We start from the raw sequence: 21,157 nt of genomic DNA on the forward strand, positions 1-21,157 counted from the left end.
GTCCTCCAGGAGTGCACACAGCACGGGGGAGGCAGACCGTGGCCGGCCAGCATGAGGGGCCCAGGAGGCAGCTGATGCATGGGGCCCGGTTCAGAGTGGACATTCATCAGCTAATGGGGAGAAAGGCAGCCCAGGGAGAGGACCTCATTTACGGAAGTCTAGAGAGGACAACTCACAGGACAGCTCACAGAAGTGTCCCTTAGGGATGTGGTTTCCTGGCCCCCTGAATTTGGCAGCCCAGTCTGGACCCCGTTTCTGCTGACACTGATTGGAGGAGTCTCTTTCAGCAAGAACCCCAAGTGGTATTGTGAGCAGGAGTCCCACGAGTGAGGCAGAAGAGGGAACACAGTGGTGGGCACATGCGGGGGTGAAATCACACTCGGGGCCTATGGGAAACAGGAATATCCCAACACAGCCTCACGGTGCTCAGCTTGCCAGCAGCCTCAAAAAAACTCTACAGATCTAGAGCCCATTTGCACTAATACCTGTCTCCATCCAGCATGCCCCCTGCCTCATCCTCCAGTGAGCGTCTTGTGAGGGATCTTGGCAGGCTGAGGGATGGTGCAGAAAAACATTTTGCTACTAAAAACCAACACACCACCAATTCTCACTATGTCATGAGCTATGTGCAGCCTCACTCACACCCAGTAATAACACCCCTAAAAGCAGCATCTTTTTTCCAGAACTTTCTTCAAAGGTCCTAAGATATACTGCAGTAGGATAGGCCTAGATCATATGCTCCCTTGCCACACCCTTAGGTGGAGTCCGAGTCCCTACAGCTACACGGATACACCGAAAGGAAAGAGCGGGCAGGCCGAATAGGATGCCAGGAAGGCAACCACGTAAAACGTCTACCGCCGATACATCACACACACCACGGCCCTAACCCTCCCGTGAAGCCTGTGAGATGGGGATCACTGTCCCCCTTCTCAGAGAAGGAAAGTGAAGGTCAGAGCTGTATAGTAACTGGCCTGCTGGGAAGTGGCAACGCTGGAGTGGAACTCTGCTCCGACTCCAAAATCCTCATTCTGGGAACGGAATTCACTTTGTAATGTGCTCACATAAAGGGATTGTTACTCATCTCTGCCCCGGGTGGCCACACGGAAGTAAGTCTGGGGCCGATGGGTAAAGAGGAGCTTTTTAACTTGAGGGAAATGTCTAGCTCTCGTGTCATAAAAAGGAAGAGTAAAATTCCCAACTCTTCAGAAAAGTGCTGTAGAAAAACCAATGAATAAATCAATTTTCAGCATTTTTCCTAAAGGCATCATGAGAAATGTTCCTACCTCCCATCACTTATAATTAAGGCCCAGCCCTCTTTTGGGGCCCCTGGTTTCCTGGGAATTTGTAGTATCACTGATAGAAGTTTTCTTTTCCAACTACAAATTCAGATGCAAGTTCTCGGCCTCAGGCAAAAATGGCTTCGTAGGGGATTTTTTTTCCCTCCTGCTCTGTTTGTTTTAATTTCCTAAAAAACCATCTGCCACAATTCACAGAATCGGAGATTCTCAAAAACTCAGTGAGACTTTGGAGGAAAGCTAGTGCAAGGGTCTCATGTCATAAATAAGGAAATGGGGGTCCAGGGATGCAGAGGCCTGGATTCGAAGAGACATAGAAAACCTTCTATGAGCCAGAAACAGAGCTGGACACTTTAGAATATAGTATAGGAAACAGTCCTTCCTGTAACAGTCTTAGAACAGTTCCCCCATATGATGGCTGCCCAGAGTGGGAACACTATAAGCGTTCTTCTCCAGGGCTTAGGGAAAACCGTTTCTACCAACAGTTTGTAGATCTGGAATTAGAACCTCAGAGAGGAGGCAACTGTCCCAGTTTACACAGTCTGCAAGCTGGGGAGCCCGAATTTGGACATGGGTTATGTCTTGCCTCACCATGCTCTTTTCCTTTCTTGATCTTTCTAGAAGTAGAACATGGGTTTCTAAGCTGCCCTTCCTACCTTCCTTCCATGCCAGTACCTCTAGATTTCACACCCCACAGAGGGGCTTTGTTACATCCAAAAACACAAACAAGACACAAAGGCAAACACGAGGTTCTTGACTAGGAAGAAAGGCAGCATTCCCCTAGCCAGTTTTTCTTTCTGGTTCTCTCTCTGCCTTGCTGAGCTGCTCTCCAGCTACCTGCACCCTCCCTGCACTCACCTCCCCTCTCCAGGCCTTGCCTTGCAGGATGGTCTTTGCCTGAAGCCCCCCTTCATCTCTAAAGCCTGACAAAATGTACACCGCTATCAATGTCTGCCTCAAAGGCCACCTTCTCCATGAAGACTTGTCAGCCTGTCCAACTGAAAGGCTTCTGCCCTCCTCTCATCATTCTGTCTTGTGTCAAAGTTTTGCATGCCCATGTCACATCTTCCCTTCAGGGTCCTGAGCATGCAAGCTGAGGGTCACTGTAACACACACCTGGGCACATTCAGCAGCAGCGGGCCAGGTAGCAGATGGCACAGAATCCATCCTCTTTCTCTTGCTTACGTGTTGGCTTCCCTGATTCTGTTTTTCAATGAGCCAAAGGCTCATGGCAAAGTCTTCCCTGTCCTTCAACCTAATATTTTATAATTAGTAACTCCCCAGGAATGTTATAACATCAACAAAACCAGTCCCTATGGGGTTAGATCCTCAGGCCCAATATTAAAGATTGGATAATGAAGGCACGGGGAGGTTAAGTGACTTCTTCAGGTCACTTCCCAGAATGAATGAAAGGTGGGAGTGGGGGAGGGACTCTTTGACCTTTGGGAGGTAGGGAAGGAGGTAGGAAGGGAGGGAGAGGAGGCAGGGCTTGTCTTAAGTGAATTTTCTCTTTGAAAACATTCATTTACATGTTCCTTTTGGATGTGGCTGTCCCCCACAAGTGTGTCCTCCCAATGGCCGGAGAGGATGCGGGGAGACTTCCTCTATCCACAGCTGCCCCCCTGCGTGAGGCCAAGGCCCCAGGAGATGAAGTGACAGAACGGGGGATCTGGAAACACGGGCTCTACTAGACACATACCCAGGAGGAGCACACCAGGTCCGGAGCAGACACATGGCTTTTGTAACCATGGAATGGTTTTGCAAAGCCCATGTAGTAGTTGACTGTCCCACCCACAGCACTCCACCCCTCACCCCCGCTGCAGCCTAGCTTGAGGCTGATTTGTTGGGATATGTCACCTCTGAGGGCCACTTACTCCATGAGGACATGTCTGCTTCTCTCCCCCCCAGATGTGAACAGCTGGCTCCTCACCTTTGGGTTCCAGCTACACAACGTGATCCCTGGCTACCCCAAGCCAGACACAGATGCCATGGAACCATCCTACGAACTCATCCACACACAGATGAAAACTCAGGAGTGGGACAACAGCAAGGTAATTGGCTGCCTACCCTTGGGCCCTTCAGACATGACAGGAGTGGGTCTTGCAAAGCTTTCCAGGAACGCATGATGGAAACCAATGTGGGGCCTCCACAGAGCCCACCAGAAACCGTTTAGCAAATCTGTAGACACCCTACCACTTGCAAGCCACCGTGGACCCAGCTGTAACAGCACACAGACCCTCACAAGCCCTATTCAGTTTTCTGTGTTACGCTTAGTGTGGAAATCTACAAAAACAATGAGCCTTTGTCACTGCCCAGAGCGAAAGTGTAAGGAGGGAAGGTGTGTTCTAAATATGAATGTGGTATTTTCTGAGCACCTTGATGCCCTTGAACTTGCCTGAGGTATTCTACACCAGTTAACGCACAACTGTCCCCTGGTATTCCTGTTCACATTGTACAGATTTAATGCCTGAGGCTTTCCAGTGCCACACAGCAAGGGAAGGGGTGGGGCTGGGATTCCAACCCGGAGCTTTCTGTAGGCATTCAAACAAATGTTACTTTCTCTTGTGCTCCTTTTATGACCCAGTTGGGAAGACTCACGGAATTCTATAGCTGTAAAGGTCGAAGCATCCTTTTGCTGGTTTCTTCATCCCCTTCCCCCATGTCCCTCTCTGAATAATGTGTGTACTAGGAGCTGGCTCTTCCAGGCCCCAGGCTGCCCCCTGTGAATGCAGGAGTGAATCAGGCAGAGAGCAGGCCTTCCGCCGGTCCCCATAAAAGGGGAAAGCGAGGTTGTTAGATGGCATACCACTGGCAGCCAGAAACTTAATGCGTTCAACCTGATTCCATTAGTCCTCAGCTGCCTCCTTCCCCTAGACTCTGGAGAATGTGACTTTGCGCCTCTCGGCTCTGGAGGAACCCTAAATTCTCCTTTTTCAAAGCACTCACCGCACTTTACTTGAGTTCCTGTTTTCTTCCTGTGTCTCCGCCAGACTGTGAGCCCCAAGAAGGCAAATACTGGGTCTTATCTGGTACCTAGTATACTGGGTCTTATCTGGTACCTAGTATAAAACTTCTGTTGAACAAACAAATGGTTGAAAGAGTTAACAACCCTGTGAGCATTTTTCCCCATTTTATAGATGAGACCAGAGGTCAGAGAGACTTGCTCAAGGTCACTCAGCAGGAAAGGCGGTGAGGACTCCTAGTGTGTCTGACCACAGAGCCCACCCTCCTTTGTGCTGTTCTCTGCTGCCATAGCCCTGCTCCAGTCCCCAGGATCCCCCCCAAGGCCAGCCTGGCTGTGCCTGGGGCTGATTCCCACAGCTCAGCTCCTCCCCGCTCCGCCCCCACCACCCCAGCTTCCCTCCCCCCCTGCGCAGAGCCCCAGTCTCTGACGGCCTGTTTGCCAACCTCGCCTGTCAATGAATTATTGATTTCTGCCCTTGGCAAGCATCGGAGATCTTTGTTGTTGAGCACTCCAGCTTCCCTGAAACTCTAGGAAATAATTGTTCACAGACAGGGTTCTATTAATTATAAAGAGGACTTAATTTCAGTGAGAAGCCGATGGGCTTGTTTCTAAAGCCATTTCCCTGAGTTGCCGATAAGGCCCCCGGAGCCCGCCCGAACCTGGCTTTGCCAGGCTCCCTGAGCCATGGGAGGGAATGGTAGGCGGCATGACATGGAGACATGGCCTAATCTGTCCCCCAAAGCAGCCAAGAGCGGGGGCATCTGCGGAGCCCCCAAGAACAATGTGGGGGCAGAGGCTGAGAACTGAGAACAATAAAGCAGGGCAAGAGGGTTTACCTAAATCACCACTTCTCATCTTCCTAAGCCTTCCTGCCATTGTTCCATCTCACCCACATCAGCCCCTTATCCTCCAGGTTCCAACTCAAGCATGAGTCTGTCCTTGAACCTCATTCCTCCGCCTTCAGGCTGAGATGTTCTGAGCCATCTTTGCTGCTCCCTGATCTAGAGCCCTTGAAACTGAACCTCTAGAATCAGACCCGAGTTCAATGTTGGCTTAAATACTTACTGTGGGCCCATTACGACTTCTTAGAGACTTAGTTTTCTTAGATGTAAAATCAGTAACATGACAGCACCTACTACATAAAGTGATTGTAGAGATCAAATGAGATCCTGAATGTGACTTCTTTAGCTCAAAGACCAAGATGTATTAGCTATAGGCATGACTACTACTTCTCTTAGACCACCAGTTACCACATTCGATTATGGGTTTTTTTGTGTCACATCTGTCTTTCCCAGTAAATGATGGGTTCCTCAAGGACAGGGATGTTGTCTGATTCATTGTCGTCTCTCCAGTGGCCAGAAAAGGACCTGGCACAGAGATGTATCCTGAACAGTTTCTTAATGGAAGGATGGGTGAATGGACAGAGGAAGGGTGGTAGGATATTCTAGTGGTCAGCAGTAGAGCTACATGTTACTGGTTAATAAACACATATAGATTTGACTTAGTAACATAAGCTGACTCTTCAGGCTGTTAGAGGTTTTCCCCCTTTGTCTCATTCTCTCTCCCTATCTGTTCCCCCATCAGTCTATCCTCGGGGTACAGTGTGAAGTCCAGAAGCAGCTCAAGGCCTTCGTCACCCTAGAACGCTTTGACCAGCTCTACGGCTCCACAATCACCAGCTGCCAACAGGCCCCAGAGACAAAGAAGTTTGCATCCAGTGGCTCAGTCTTCGGCAAAGGGGTCAAGTTTGCCTTAAAGGATGGCCGAGTGACCACAGACATCATCAGTGTGGCCAACGAGGATGGGAGGAGGGTTGCTGCCATCTTGAACAATGCCCACTACCTGGAGAACCTGCACTTCACCATTGATGGGGTGGACACCCACTACTTCGTGAAACCAGGGCCTTCGGAAGGTGACCTGGCCATCCTGGGCCTCAGTGGGGGGCGGCGAACCCTGGAGAATGGGGTCAATGTCACCGTGTCCCAGATCAACACGATGCTCAATGGCAGGACTAGACGCTACACAGACATCCAGCTTCAGTACGGGGCACTGTGCTTGAACACTCGCTATGGGACAACACTGGATGAGGAGAAGGCACGAGTGCTGGAGCTGGCCCGGCAGAGAGCCGTGCGCCAGGCATGGGCCCGCGAGCAGCAGCGACTTCGGGAAGGGGAGGAAGGCCTGCGGGCCTGGACAGAGGGGGAGAAGCAGCAGGCGCTGAACACAGGGCGGGTCCAAGGCTACGATGGCTTCTTCGTGATCTCCGTGGAACAGTACCCAGAACTGTCAGACAGTGCCAACAACATCCACTTCATGAGACAGAGCGAGATGGGCCGGAGGTGACAGAGAGGACCACGGCCTGCACTTCTTGCCAAAGACAGCTACTCTTTCGTGGCCACACACCTGACTGTGTTGTACTTAAAAAAAAAAAAAAAAGAAAGAAAGAAAGAAAGAAAAAAAAAATCCTTTTTTTAACAAGTGCAGAAAACAAACAAAAAAGATACTGGTTGCATTGTAACTCATGCAACATCCTTTTTTTTAAGAAAAGAAAAACACAAATTTGGCCTTCACACATTTTTTGCAAAGAGCAGAAGGTTTTTGTTTTTTTTTCTGTAGTGTGATCACAATGAAAACTTTCTTGTCTTTTGTTCCCTTTCTCCTTGAGGATTTTTGCCTGTTGTTGGGGTACATTTCTCCTCTCTGAGACACACCTCCTGAGGTGTGCCCTTGTCTGTCCCTAAGTACCCGGTGTGATGTGAGACACAAGTGTCTGTGCTAATTTGTCTCATGTGCAACCCTTGACTGTGGGGGTCGGGCAGGAGTGAGGGGTGCAGAGAGTCCCGGGCTAGTACCAAACTTCCGAGGGGGCCTGGAAGGAGGGTCTGCAGGACCTGAGGATTTGGGGCTCAGCTCCCACAGACAAGTGGTGGCTTTTTACTCACCGTGTTCTGTGCCTCTGGAGGACCACAGATGTCTTCATCTTGCTCTGGGGAATTTTGTGATATCATTTAGCACCTTTTTCAAGCTGCCCCCAACTCCTGCCCAAGCTTTATATTTTGATGCTAAATGGAACCCCAAACCCTTTTTGCAAATCCCATGTAGATGTTGGTGCCAGCCCCATGCTGGGATGGAGAAAGCATCCCCCAGGTCCCTTCCCCCAGTCTGGTGACATAACATCCTGGGACGAAGAGGCTCATCTTCCCCAGGAGGGAGAGGCACCCAGGATGTCTGTGGTTGGTCAGTCTTCCCATGATGTTCCTTATTATTCATCTCTTCCTCTCTCCCAAAGTCAGATGTGAGAACCAGCACTGCCCGGCAAGCCCTCCACATGGGCCCAAGGTCCAGGGAGGGGCAGGCCACCTGCAGCAGAAAGACAGCAGTGGCGGCAAAGGTACCAGCCTGCCTTCCTGGGTGAAACTTTCTCCCCATGACTTTGGGTATCTTCCCTCCACTGCTCAGCTCCACCACTGAGAAGCAGGAGTGTGGAGAGAGGTGCTTGGTGGCCTTTGATTCTGGAAAGAGACTTAAGAAAAAGTCAGCCAAAGAGAGGAAGGTATAAGCCAAGCGTCTTCTAACCAGCTCCTGAAGGCTTCTCTGCCTCCCATACATGGGCCAGTAACACAGCGGGGATGCAGCAGCTTAGGCCTTCAGGAAATTCCTTCTGTGAAGTTCATCTAAAACCGCTTCCCCTCTAGAGGAGTCCGTCCAGGGTTTTAAATAGAGCCTGAGGAGAAAGAAGGAAAAAGCTAACCTGGGTGGCCTGGCAGTGTCATCCAGCGCCTGCCCCCCCAACCCCCCCATGTTGCCCCAGGATGGGGCCAGTTCCTGAGGCCAGTGCCCCCACAGATCAGGGAGGCCAGGCTACAGTTGTCCCTGTGAAGACTTGGCCTGAGGTTATTGGAAAGAGGAGTGGGCACAGCCCACCCTGGGAGGGGCTGCCCAGGGAGAGGCAGCAGCCAACAGGCCAGGGAAACACTGAGGGGAGGCAAGAGTAAACAGCAAGAGCTAGGAGCTCCTTCTCCTGGTTCATCTGCCTAATTACGATCATCATTACCACTCACAGGAGGTTCTGGGAGACCAGGAGGGGAAGCCAAATGCTTCCTTTTGAGCTGGGCTTCTTAGAAAATGGGACTTTTATGGATTACATTTACATTAAGTGTGGAAAATGAATTCTGAGTCTGAGCTATCCCCTGTGGAAACCTTGTTGGACTGATAAGCTCATGGCACCTTTATAGCCTTACAGAGTCTTCAGAATATTACACGAGCTAATGAAACCAAGAAGTCTTTACTGCGTGAGAATTGGAGCAGCGTGTAGCCTGGTTTCTGCCTGGCAGAGGGAGGCATCCACAGCTTCTCGGGAGAGGAGGTTTCGCCTTACGTCATCCCACCGGGATGAGAGGATACGTTTCGCTAAGTGCTCTTCCTGTTTCCAAAAAAGTCACACTCCTGCAACCTTGCACCTTGGCCTGTTTGTCCACTGGGTCCAGAGCTCCGCTGGGTCAGATGCAATGCTCCTGGGGCCCCCTGCACGTGGTCCCTGGGAGCTGGTAGTGGGCTCCCATTTGGCACGATTGTTCTTGGATGGGATGTACAGCAGTTTGGCCTGAAGAACACATGTGTTTTTTTAATCCAAAATAGACTTATGCCTCTCAAAGCATACTCTTGATATAAGGAGTCCTTAGGGGAAGCTCTCCTGCCCTGTAGCCTAGCTGATCAGTTCTATCTTGGCTGCCTGACACTAATCAAAACTAGTGTCTAGTCAAGACTAGTCAAGACCTGGGGACATCTACTTGGAGGTCAGAGACAACATGAGAGCCCAGGGAATGACTCATCTCCCTGCACCTTCCCAGCCCTCTGAGCCTCCACCATCACCTCCTCCCACTAGCAGTATGGACTTCACAAGAACAAAAACACAGAATTCCTGTGTGTTCCTTTTGTTTCAACGAATAATGTTTTCCCTGTCCTGGGCTACACCCCACTGAGGAGGCCCAGTGTCCGTGTGGGGAGAAGTTGAGGCATTCCCAAACTTTAGAGAAAAGATGTCAGGTGTGGAGTAGGTGGCTTTCTGTGCCACCGATCTGCATGGGCACTACTGCTCCTGGAGATGGTGCTTCCAGCCTTGGCCTGAGTCCGCTTCCATTCCAGCCAACAGGTGACTCAGTGCCTCCCTTCTCAGTCTGTCCTTCTGCCGAGACCAGCAGTCCAAATCTCACAGCAAGAGTGAATCTGAAGGCATAAGCCAGAGTTCCCTGTGCCCACTGAGTGGCCTCCAAGCATCAAATCCTATCCTTGATGACACCTGCCCTTTTGGCACCAAGCAGCCCTGACATGTCCATTTCTTGGAGCAAGCTCATGATCCTGCAGGATATCTGCTTCTGTGCCCTAGAAAAGGGTTAATTTTGGAAGAGTTCCTGCCTCTTCCCTGCCTTCCACAGCTATCATCCGCCCCTAAACCTCAGCCCCTCTGCCATAATTTTAAACAGGACTTCAATGATCCCCCAACCTGGTTTTTTGTAGGATGAGATTTTCTTTTTTTAACCCATCCTCCAGACAGACAGCATTGAAGGGAAGAGCTCTGACGGGGAGAGAAAGGGGAAGAAACTTTTGTGATAAATGACCGCCTTGTTAGCCCCTGATGCTTGTCTCTCAGAACTGTGGGCTGAGAATTGACCCAAGGAACAGCCCAGCGCCTGATGTCTACCTAGCGATGGAGAAATGTGAAACAATCCCTGGGAAGGTGACCAGAAGTTGGGAATGGTTTAAATAATCAGGATGGGATAGGGGAAGCAGAAGCAGAAGGCGACGGAGAGGCAAGGAGGAGGATTAACCCTGGGCAGTGTTTTTATAGACATATAACAAGGAAGCACATTCACTTAAAAAATTATAAAGGACCTTTTCAGCTGTGACCTTTAAGTACCACCTTTATAGGTGGCAGTTTCCATTATGCAAAGAAGGGCTCTCGAGGGGAAATCTTAGAATGCAGTTTCACATCTGCAGCCTCGTGGTTGTGCTTGCCACGTGGTGAGGGCAGGGAAGCTGAGCGTGGTGCCCAGGAGGAAGGTGCTCGCCAGGACTCTGCAGGATCCCGGGCTTTGGGGTTTGATCTCCTGGTGCTCCAAGTCAGATCTCTTCTCCATTCCTCATAGCAGCCACTAAGCCCAGGCTCTAGCTTCTGGTCCTGAGCTGGGGCCCGCCTCCGGAGAGGTCCCAGAAAGGACCCAGTCTCTTCATTCTGTTGGGATCCTTGTTAGGACTCAAAGCCTTCTATTTAAGGCTCATAATTCCCAGCTAGGTTTATACATTTGTCCATGTTTTATTGGAAGGGAGGGGATTAAAAGAAAGAACTCTGTTGTTCAAGGCCCTTTCATTTAACCTTCAAAAAAAAAAAAAACACAAAAAACAGCAAACTCATTTTAAAGACTCATTGCTCAGGTGACAGAAACTTTATCCTTTCTAACCTTTACATTCTCCAAAACCAGCCCTGTGTACTTGACCGCCCCAGACACCGGCGAGCTCTTCGGTTTCATCACAAATGTGGAAGAGCAGAGTGCGGGGGACGGAGGGAGGCATGAGTGGGGCTCATGTTGGGCTTCTTACCCCCTCTAGAATGCCAAAGGCATGACACTGGGTGACTTCTTGGTCCCCAAGAACATGGGATTGATTCTGAGGGCAAATCGCCAGCGGAGAACCAACCCTCAGACAGGCTCAGCTGTCCCGGCAGAAGCTGAGTCACAGACGTGTGGTGGTGCCCGGCAGCCCCCGACTTACCCGACACCAGAGTCCCACTTTTCTAAACCTGCCTGTTCTCGAACACTTCTGAACCCGCAGCTTTGGCAAAAGGACTCTCCCAAGCTGCCTTTGGACGACCAACACTGGAGACTCTGGCCTTACCATGTGGAAATAGTTTTCCTGAAGTCTGGAACTAATTTTGAGAAGTTTTTTTCTCAACACTTTTGTGTTTCTAACACTGTATTCTTGACTGTGTAAATACCGACAAGGCTGTAAATAAATGCAGATGTAGATACCTTCTAGAAAAAAAAAAAAAAGCATAAAAACAAAACCAGAAGTGATCCCGTGTAGCCTTCGTTGACAAATAAAAGAATATTTTGTGTTTAAGGTGTTGGGTGGCCTTTGTTTGGAGAGGAAGGACTGCCCAAGCCAGTCTGGATTGCTGCTGTTCTCAGGGTAACCCACAAGACTCGGGTCCATAGCCCCAGAGGTCCTCATAAGCCATCTAGGTGACAGCCGTCTGGAGAGGCATTGCCAGAAGCCCCGAAGACCCTGGGGCTTAGCCTCACGAAAGTCCAGGCACCCCTGACATCAGCTGTGCCCCACCGCTCCTCCAGGCCATGCCCTTCCCCAGTTGATGTCCTCACTGGTCAGGGACGGGCTCCAAGGGGCAGGACAGCCTGACACCACCCTGAAAATAGAGCCACGGGGCACAGAGTTGTCCCCCAGGCCACTGGTTGTACTTTTGAAAATAAATGAATGCATAGTCATCATGGAAATTATTATAACCACATAATACAACTTGGAAAAAAGGACAAAACTTTGAGCATTTTCCTCTCTTTCCTTTGTGTGTTCTTAATGTAGCTTTAAAAATAACTAAGGTAGTTATAATCACAGCATACAGGTAATTTTTCACCTTGCTTTTCTCACTTAACCTCACATTTAACCTCTCAGCTCTAGAAGTCAGGGATGACAGCTGGTCACTTCAGAAAGTACATTTGCTAAGCCCAGCTCCTGGTGTGAATGGGAAACCTCATGAAAATTCAAGTCACGGGGCAAAGGCGTAAGAGCAAAAGGCCTCCCTGCCCTCCTGTTAGCCTCAGCCCTGGCCCTCTGGGAAGCTTCAGGCACCTACCTTCCCCCGCAGGCAACCTGTGGCTCCCCAAGACTGCTGCCCAGACCATCCTGCTGTGAGACCAGGAGGCATCTGCCGTGGTAGGAAAAAACCCTACTCTGCTTTTGGAGTCAGGCCAAATTGGGTGCAGAACCTGGATCTAGCACTAAGAGACCTCAGCAAGTCTTCTAACCCCTCTAAGCCTTGGTCTTCCTCTCTAGTGATAGTATGATGATGCATACCACTCAGAGGACAGGGTACTCAGTGCCCACATTATACTCCAAGCACAACAGGCTTTCTCCCAGGTAAGTGTTCCACCCCACACCCCATCCCCAGCCCACCACACCCACCTTCCTTCCAAAGTCCAGCACTCTTCTCCCTACACAAGTGCTTCTCAACCTTTGGCCTGCATCAGATTGACCTGTAGGGCTTATTGAAAAAAAGACTGCTGGGGAGGGGGATGGGGGGTTGGGTGACCCTGGTGGTGGGTATTAAGGAGGGCATGTATTGCATGGAGCACTGGGTGTGGCGCATAAACAATGAATCTTGGAACACGAAAAAATAAAATTTAGGGAAAAAAAAAAAGACTGCTGGGGGGGGGGGGGAACACCTGGGGGGCTCAGTCGGTTAAGAGTCTGCTTGGGTCATGATCCTGGGGTCCTGGGATTGAGCCCTGAATTGGGCTCCCTGCTCGGTGGGGAGCCTGCTTCTCCCTCTCTCTACATTCTCTTTCTCTCTCCCTCTCAAGTAAATAAATAAAAATTAAAAAAAAAAAAAAAACTGCTGGGTTCCCCTCCCTGAGAATTTCTGAATCAGTGGGTCTGAGATGGGGCCCATTAATTTGTATTTCTAACATGTTCTCAAGAGACACTGATACCCCTTCCTGCTTGGAGAATCACTGCTGATTACACTGTACTGTGGACCCAGTAAGCTACTTAGCACGGCACTTCAGATGCGCTGAGTGTATGAAACCTCCCACGGTGGCCAGACTGTAGAGCAGGGGTAACAGCTACACAGACAAACCCCCACCACCCCCACCCCCGTCTTCCTCTGTCAGCTGCACCAGAACGTGTCCCCCACCCTCACCCGCCAAATGTATCACGGACTTTCACACCTGAGGGCCTTCAAGCCCAGCTGAACTGTGCTCCTGACGGCTCCTGACGGCACGCACTGAGCACCTGCCATGGGCCAGGCACGTCTCAAGACTCCATCAGCCTCACGTGTTGGCCCCTCGAGCTGCCTGGAGGCCGCGGCTATCTAATGCTCTGTGTGTCTCCAGTGCCCAAAGCAGGTGCTCGGCAAGGGGTCACCCTCCGTTCAGCTTTCTCTTTGCCTTAGGGGCTCCCTCTCTCTGCTGTATTTGAGAAAGAGTAGGGGCCTCCTTCTGAAAGGAGGCTGCCTCCCCTCCAAACTGAGTGCTGCTCCTGCTCCTCCACTGCCCCTGCTCCACCAGCAGGTTTGCTGCAGCTGCCTCCACTGTAGAGAGCAGAGCTGGTCCTCTTGCCAGCACCCCGCCACACTCTCTGTATCCCGCCCCCAAGTTGCTGACAGAGATTCGCCCTTTTCAGGATCCGCCAGAGACCATGGAGAAAGCCACAACCTATGCGGAGAAAGACTTTAAAAGTGAGTAGTACTAGGGGTGCCCTGGTGGCTCAATTGGTTAAGCATCTGATTCTTGATTTTGTCTCAGGTCACACGATCTCAGGGTCATGATCTCAGAGTCCTGAGACTGAACCCTGGCCTGGATCTGCTGAAGATTCTCTCTTTCCCTCTCCTTCAGCCCCTCCCCCTCTCTTAAAAGAAGAGTGAGTACTAATATGCCTTGTCCCAAATCCAGGGGAGAAGGGTCTAAGAGTCAAACTCTTACAAAGGCTTTCCATTTGGGGTAATCCCACCCTGACCTCGTTCCCAGTCCTCACGCTGGCATCACCTGCGGGTGCCTCTCCCTCCATATCCACACTGGAGATCTCTCTCCACGCCTTGGGAAGCTCCATCCCTACTGGAGAGCCCCTACTTCCACCCCTGCAACCCCCATCATTTATTTCTCAAGTCTAGAATAATCCCAGAGTGGGCTCCAACCACCACCCCCAGGCCAGTCCCCTTTTAGCATACCGGGGGCAGTAGGAGTTGCACGTACCTTATTTATCCTTTAAGATTTATCCAAAGCATATTTGTGGAGACACACCTTGCAAAGATAGGTATCATCAGTTCTTAGAGCTATAGAATTTTAAACCCTTTGGAAAGAATAGAAGCACTTTCCTACCTGCACGTGCACTCCCGCCCGGTGGACGTCAGTCGGTACGTGACATTGTATGCAGAGCAGACAGGCCTTCACTTTGTCATCACCCCCCTCACCTTCAAAACATGCCCACTCCACTCCGCCAGAATGAATGCTTAGGGTAAAAATCTCTCCCCCGGTCTGTGAGATGGGAACAGAGGGCATGGAGTCCTTCTTCCAGATATGGATATTCTATCACTGGGTGGCTGGATGGATGGCTGGGAAGATAATGGATGACTAAATGAATGAATGCTAGAGCCAGGGCTTTGAGGAGGCCGAGAAGAGCAATTGCAATTTATCAACAATGTTCAATGAGCACTCCATGTCTGTTAGACACGACACCGAGGAGCCTTAAAGGGACCTTCGATGTAAAGCAGGACCTTTTGCTTACCAACATTACCACCCAATCAGGAGGTCTAGAAGAGTCTGGAAAACAGCATATGCTCTCTGTCACTGCTCCAGAAGCCTCAGCCTCCAGACTCGCTAGAACTCAGAAGTCTAGCGAAGGAAAAGAAACCTTCCAGGTTTTGCCCTGGGGAAGGTGGCCAGAGGCCCAAAAGCTTGCGTTTCATCTAAGAGATAGGGAGTTGTCAGGTTGATAGCAGAAGCATGGCAAGGCAGCCAGGGGGTGCCGGCACTGCTGTGTATAGGGCCCCTGAAAGCAGAATCCTATCAATATCAAAAGTTCATGTCCAGACCCTGAGGGCAGGGCTCTGCGTCTAGGCAGGTGGGCGGGGCAGTAGCCCTAGCTAGAATCCACACTTCACTTAACATACGTTTGGTTTTAGGAGGAACAAAGCTGTGGGGCCTTAAGCTCACCCTCTGACCATAGCCATGATTCTGTCACAGGGCTGCCCACACCGTGCACCTCCTGCTGTGTCTAAGGCTCCTAATGGGCTCCTTGCCTGATTCAGCCTGTGATTTCCACTAGAAACTTAGAGACTCCAGCTATCTTGAGAGGATGGAGGGGACCGAGCCAAGCGCTAAGAAAGTGGTTCCAGCAAAAACCCCTTTCGACAGTCCCAATGACGGGAACTCAGGGTAGGCTGGGTGGAGAAAGGAAGGAATCTGAGTAAATTTCCTCAAAGAGATGCATTCGGTGAGAAAGGATTAGGAGGGAGTAGAAGACATTCCTGATGGCGGGAAGGGGTGCTGTTCACGTGGGCTGAGGGGCCTCCAAGCCCTGCTCCTCTGAACCTCGTCCTCAGGAGCGTAAAGCCAAAAGTTCCCAGGGGATCTGACTGAGCATGTCTCAACTTTTTTCACAGAACAAAACACACAGTGGTTGATGGGTACATGCAGGACGCACTCCCATGGGTGTATCCAGATTTGGTAAAACAAAGGTGAGTTTATGTGCCAACCCCAGCAAGTAAGAATTCTTTCCCCCACTCAAAAACATATCAGAATGCAAATGAGGGAGAGAGATCATATTACAGGGATATTTTGGATGCTCTCTACAGCAAAAGACATTATTTTGCAAAGCTGTGCTTCATCATTCATAATAACTTACTTCTCACACATGGCATCGCTCTTTGTAGTAACCTGAAGACTAGGAACAACTAGTCTTGAGTCTTCCTTCTTTTCCTTCTCAGATGGGGGAGTTCCCCATAAACAGATCCTGAACAAAGATTTGTCTGAAAGTAAGTTATTGGGAAGTGGTCCCAGGAAAAACAGGTAGACAAATGAAGATGGGGGCAAGGAAAGTCTATCAAGAGTGTGAGACAAGCAAAGTCCCAGGACAGTTACCACGGCTCAGTCCAGTGGAGAACTTGGGGAAGCAAGCTAAGTCATGCCTGGCAGCTGTCCCCAGGGGGCCAAGGGCAGGAATATTGACACCTCTGTCCCCGTCAGTCATGGGTCAAGGGCTGCCCCTGGGGATGTCATTTCCCGTCACTTCTGGCTCTCCTGTACTCGTGCGCTCAGCAAATGGGGCTCCGGCCTCCTGAGGACAGCCTGCCTATGAAGAGTCACAGGTGTTGGCTTTTGGGAATGAAAGCACACAGCTTTCATTCATTTCAATCTGAGGAGGTTAGTGGAGTCTCAAAGCACCTGCTGTGGTCTCATTTCCTGCCTCATAGTGGGCACCTAGTAAATGCTGCTTGGCTGTTGGCTAGCGACAGATGCATCCAAGGGAACAGGACACAGTAATCACCTGCATTAAGCAAACAGAGGACAAGATCCCACCTGTTGTGCTTACACTGTATCCTTGGTGCCTGGCACAGAACACATTCATATGCATTTATTGGGTAAATGAAGAATGAATCTCCGCCCCCCTCCCACCGGTAATTCTTGATCTAAGTTTCTCTAGGGTCTCCCTAGTTCTCTCATTCATAGCTTGCTTGACTAAGGGGCACTCAGGGAGAGCTCCCTGGGATCTTACCACATGGTGACCTCCCCAATGGGCAAGCACCCGACAGCTGTCAGGCCCAACTTCTGCCCCTGTTCTCTCCTGCTCAGCAGTTTCTGAGGACATATAGTGAGTCTCAATGGATAGAGTTCTGTGACCTGTGGTAGGTATGGGCTCTGGATGCTGTACTATCTGCATGAAATCTCATTTGAACCTACAGCAACATTCCTGGTAGATGTTATTATCTTCCACTTTGCATATGAGGCCTGGAGAGGTTCATGATTTGTGCTATTAAGCAATAGAGTGAGAATTTAAATCCAGATTTGCTTAACTCCAAATTCGAGGCTGTTTCTCTTATGTCTTAAAGCTGGCGAGTAGGAAAATGTCTGATGAGAAGGGTTTTGTACACGGAAAGGTCTGCTGATGGCCATTCACCTTGCAAACAGCCAGAAGGTCACCGGATGACCATGCGACAGACACGAGGCATCCCCGAGACTTGGCTCCACTCCAGACGTGGGGCTGCCTTTGTGGGTGTACAGCCTGTGTAGTCTCACAGGCTCCTGTAGTCAGATAGGTTCTGCTCTTGGTTTACTCTCCTGCTGTGTCTTGAATTTCATCAATTTTTGAATAAGGAGTGCTGTATTTCCTTGTGGTACTGGAGAGTGCAATTCATATAGTCAGCCCCCCCCCCCAAGCTGCTTACCCAGCGTGGACAAACTTAGCTTGCTAGGACATTCTCAGGGCCCTGGAACTCCAAAGGGATTTGTAGGCAAGAAAACATTTCCAGGGGGCAAGGGAGACTAATTAGAACCAGCCCCATGGCTTCCCACCATTATCCACCCCCAGCCAGGAAATCCCTCTCAATGGTAAACCTCTCAATCCACTGAAGTGGCAAAGGCCTGGGAAAGAAGGAGGTGTGGGGACAGTGGGGCACAAAGAAGCTACTAGCCTGATTAGGGGAGGCTTCCAGTGGGAAGCCAACACCCTGAGAAAGGAATGAAGCGGGGTAGGGTGGGTGGAGGGCATGCCGAGGGAAAGGCACCAAAGTGTCCTGGGGGTAGCTGGGCAGATCTCCTGGGCCAGGCAGAGAAGGGACCTCAGCAATCAGGACTGAACAACCAGGCAGCCTTGACTTTGCCTCCTTACCCCCAATTTTCTTATGTATATTCTCCTGGGCCTGTCCCCCTACCATCTTCAATCTTGCCAGGGTAGTTGAAATTTATTGAGATGGCGGGGGTGGGGGCAGGGGTGGGGGTAATCTCCAGATAGACAGTTATCAGCTCTTCCACTCTATTGTACGGGGCAGGTGGTGAGCTTACAGCTAATTAACGATTTCTTCGCATGGATAACACCACCTAGTGGTCACCTGTCGCACACACTTTGCCGTTTCATCAGACTGATAGGCAGAAAAAATTGGAGAGATTATATAGGACCATAATAATCCCCCGTCCTCCCCCTGTACTTTGTGTAGCTCAGACGACCTTCATACAGGAATCCTCTTGACCCGCACAGCAGCCCCAAAGTTGAACAATGACTGTTGGAAGATGCTCCTGAAAGCAACACACACGCATGCGTGCCAGAACAGGGACAGAGGAGGAAGAGCAGCTCTGGAGGTCCCTTCCTCAGCACCTTCTGATTCTTGGACTACTAGGACAGGGCTCTTGAATCTCTGATATGCTGTCACAACACCATGTAGACGACAGCAGAGGCTGAGCCCCTGGTTGGACGAGGTGGTCAAAACAGCACTTGTGGGGTCCCTGGGTGGTTCAGTCAATTGAGCATCTGGCTCTTGATTTCAGCTCAGGTCATGTTCTCAGGGTTGTGAGGTCGAGCCCCATGTCAGGCTTCACACTGGACATGGAGCCTGCTTAAGGTTCTCTCTCTCTCCCTCTCCTCCTACCCCTCACTCTACCTCTCTCAATCTCAAAAAAAAAGCACTCATGGGCCTTGGAAACTTACCTTAGGCCTCATCAAACATTCAGTAACGAGAATATCAATTAAGAGAGCTAGAGGGGAGGATGCTGTTTCTTGAGAGCCGTTCCCCTTTAGGTATCTTCCTTGAATGCATTTTTGCAAACACTTTACATCTGTCTCAGAGTAAGGCAAGGTTCAGATGGCAGTTAATTTGAACTGGGTGCCTACAAAGTGCCAGGCACTTTTCTGAGCACTTTAAGTGCTCATGTAGTCCTCACCACAGTATGACAAGAGAGATCTTTGTAATCCTCATTTCGCAGGCAGGGACACTGAGGGACCTGCCAAAGGAGGAACTGGGATTTGATGCCCAGCCATCCAGTCCCAGGGCCTACACTATTAAATCGCTACTCAGGCTCCCTCCTAGGCTGAGAGACAAAAAGGAAGTGCATATATCCTATCCTGGAGACTGCTGGGGAAGAAGAGTATGTGAGTGAATATCCATAGTGTAGTTACTTATTTATTGACTCGACACACTCTTCCTGAAGGACATCTGATGCCAGGTTTGTGTGGGTACATAGGTTAAATGACCCCCATTCCGAGGGGAAAGAGAAGCCGAACCAGGGTGGACCTGCACACACGTGGTTTGGTATGGAGCAGGAGGCACTGAGACGAGAAGCAGGGCCAAGACCCAGCTAGCCAGGCAGTGCTGGAACCCTGGTGTAACTGGGTCTAAGGAATACCAGCCAAGCAAATCATGAATCTTCAGCAAACAGCTGCTAGAATCCTAATTATATCTAAGAAGCTCCACTGATTTTCTCCCTTGAGCTTTAGGCCAACTACCCAGGAAGAGAAGGGGAACACTGGAGATGAGGCAAGATTCCCTTCTTTTTTTTTTTTTTTTTTTTTTTTTAAGATATTAGCATGAGTTGGTTTTTGGGGTTTTTTTTTTCGGTGTTCCAAGATTCATCGTCTGTGCACCACACCCAGTGCTCCATGCAATACGGGCCCTCCTTAATACCCACCACCAGGCTCACCCAGTTCCACACCTTCCTCCCCTACAAAATCCTCAGTTAGTTCCCCCAGGGTCCATGGTCTCTCATGCTTTGTCTCCCGCTCCGATTTCCCCCAACTCACTTCTCCTCTCCATCTCCCAACGTCCTCCATGTTTTATTATGCTCCTCAAGTAAGTGAAACCATATGATAACTGACTCTCTCTGCTTGACTTATTTCACTCAGTATAATCTCTTCCAGTCCCGTCCATGCCTCTATCAGAAAGGATAAATACCCAACTTTTGTATCAACAAGATTCCCCTTCTTAAAGCAAAGTAAGACAAGCTCCTTCAGCGGTCCATGTTCCAGATAGATGGGCCTGAACTGCCATCTACTGGCTAACTGTATGCATTGTATGTACTAGGGGAGGGCCAGGGTCCCACCTTCCGCCCAGATGCAGAGGGAAAGGGACTGAAGGTAGCTGAATCTTTCCCCCTTAAGAAGTCTTGAGAGGGGGGTTGTCATCGCCTGTGTTTTATAAATAAAGAGAAGACTGAGACTCTGAGAAGTGACAAGAGGTAGTAACAGCTTTCACTTACCATTTGCCAGGCACTGTGCTCAGCACTTCACAGTCATTATTTCCTTGAATCTTCTCAAGAATCCTGATTATGCCCCTCCTCCATTTACCTGTTATGTCTCTGAAGTCCCTTTATTCTATACTAGAGTCCCACATTCTTCTTAAAGTCCTTTACTGGTGGACACACCGGTCGTTGTACTATGGGAGGTCTCACAAACTGGCTTGGGAGGAGGAGTCTTCAGCGCCATCTCAGTCTTCAGCCTCCACAGCTCCTATAAGCTGGCTTAGAACTGCTCTAAAAGCTTAAATAAATTCAGGTCAATTGTTTTAAGCAGGACTAATTCATCTATACTCTCTATTGCATCCCATCAGGAGGCACATAATGTGTGGTTGTCCCACTTCTAGTGATGTGAAGGTTTGGTGATGTTAAAGCAGTGCTTACTTAAGTGGGACCCTTATTTAAAGAACTTTCAGGTTCTTGCAGCAAGTAAGATGGAACAGTTATACAACCTGGACAGTGGGGTGCCTGGGTGGCTCAGTCGGTTAAGCGTCTGCCTATGACTCAGGTCATGATCCCAGAGTCCTGGGATCGAGGCCCACGTGGAACCCCCCACATCAGGCTCCCTGCTCAGCAAGGAATCTGCTTCTCCCTCTCCCCCTGCCCCTACCTCAAGCTGGTACATGCGATGCATGCATGCTTTCTCTCTCTCCCTCTCTAATAAATAAATAAAATCTTAAAAAAATAATAATAATCTGAAAAGCATACAAAGAGCAGCCATGAGGAGGACTCTAACAAGCAGGTTGGGGAGGAAGACTGAATTTTGAGTGTTCACAGACTTGGCTGTGAGTATCTCTTTTTTTCTCTGCTCTGAAGTCCCCCAACCTTGACTTGAAGCAGCCAAAAACCCAGAAGTGGACATCAGCACAGACAGAAGTGCAGGAGAAATC

At 50.0% G+C, this 21,157-nt stretch overlaps 1 protein-coding gene across 1 annotated transcript in view; it reads left to right on the forward strand.

Moving 5' to 3' along the window:
* The window catches only part of TENM4 (teneurin transmembrane protein 4), a 753,030-nt gene extending 741,654 nt beyond the window's left edge, over nt 1-11,376 (forward strand). The window contains exons 33-34 of the mRNA XM_082749583.1: nt 3,204-3,346; nt 5,845-11,376. Of these exons, the coding sequence (XP_082605709.1) occupies nt 3,204-3,346; nt 5,845-6,603 (902 nt within the window). The 3' untranslated portion in view covers nt 6,604-11,376. The remainder of the gene's footprint in view (nt 1-3,203; nt 3,347-5,844) is intronic.
* The last annotated feature ends 9,781 nt before the right edge of the window (nt 11,377-21,157 follow it).

The sequence above is a fragment of the Mustela nivalis genome, assembly GCF_964662115.1.
Source record: "Mustela nivalis genome assembly, chromosome: 9".
Classification (NCBI taxonomy): Eukaryota; Metazoa; Chordata; class Mammalia; order Carnivora; family Mustelidae; genus Mustela; species Mustela nivalis.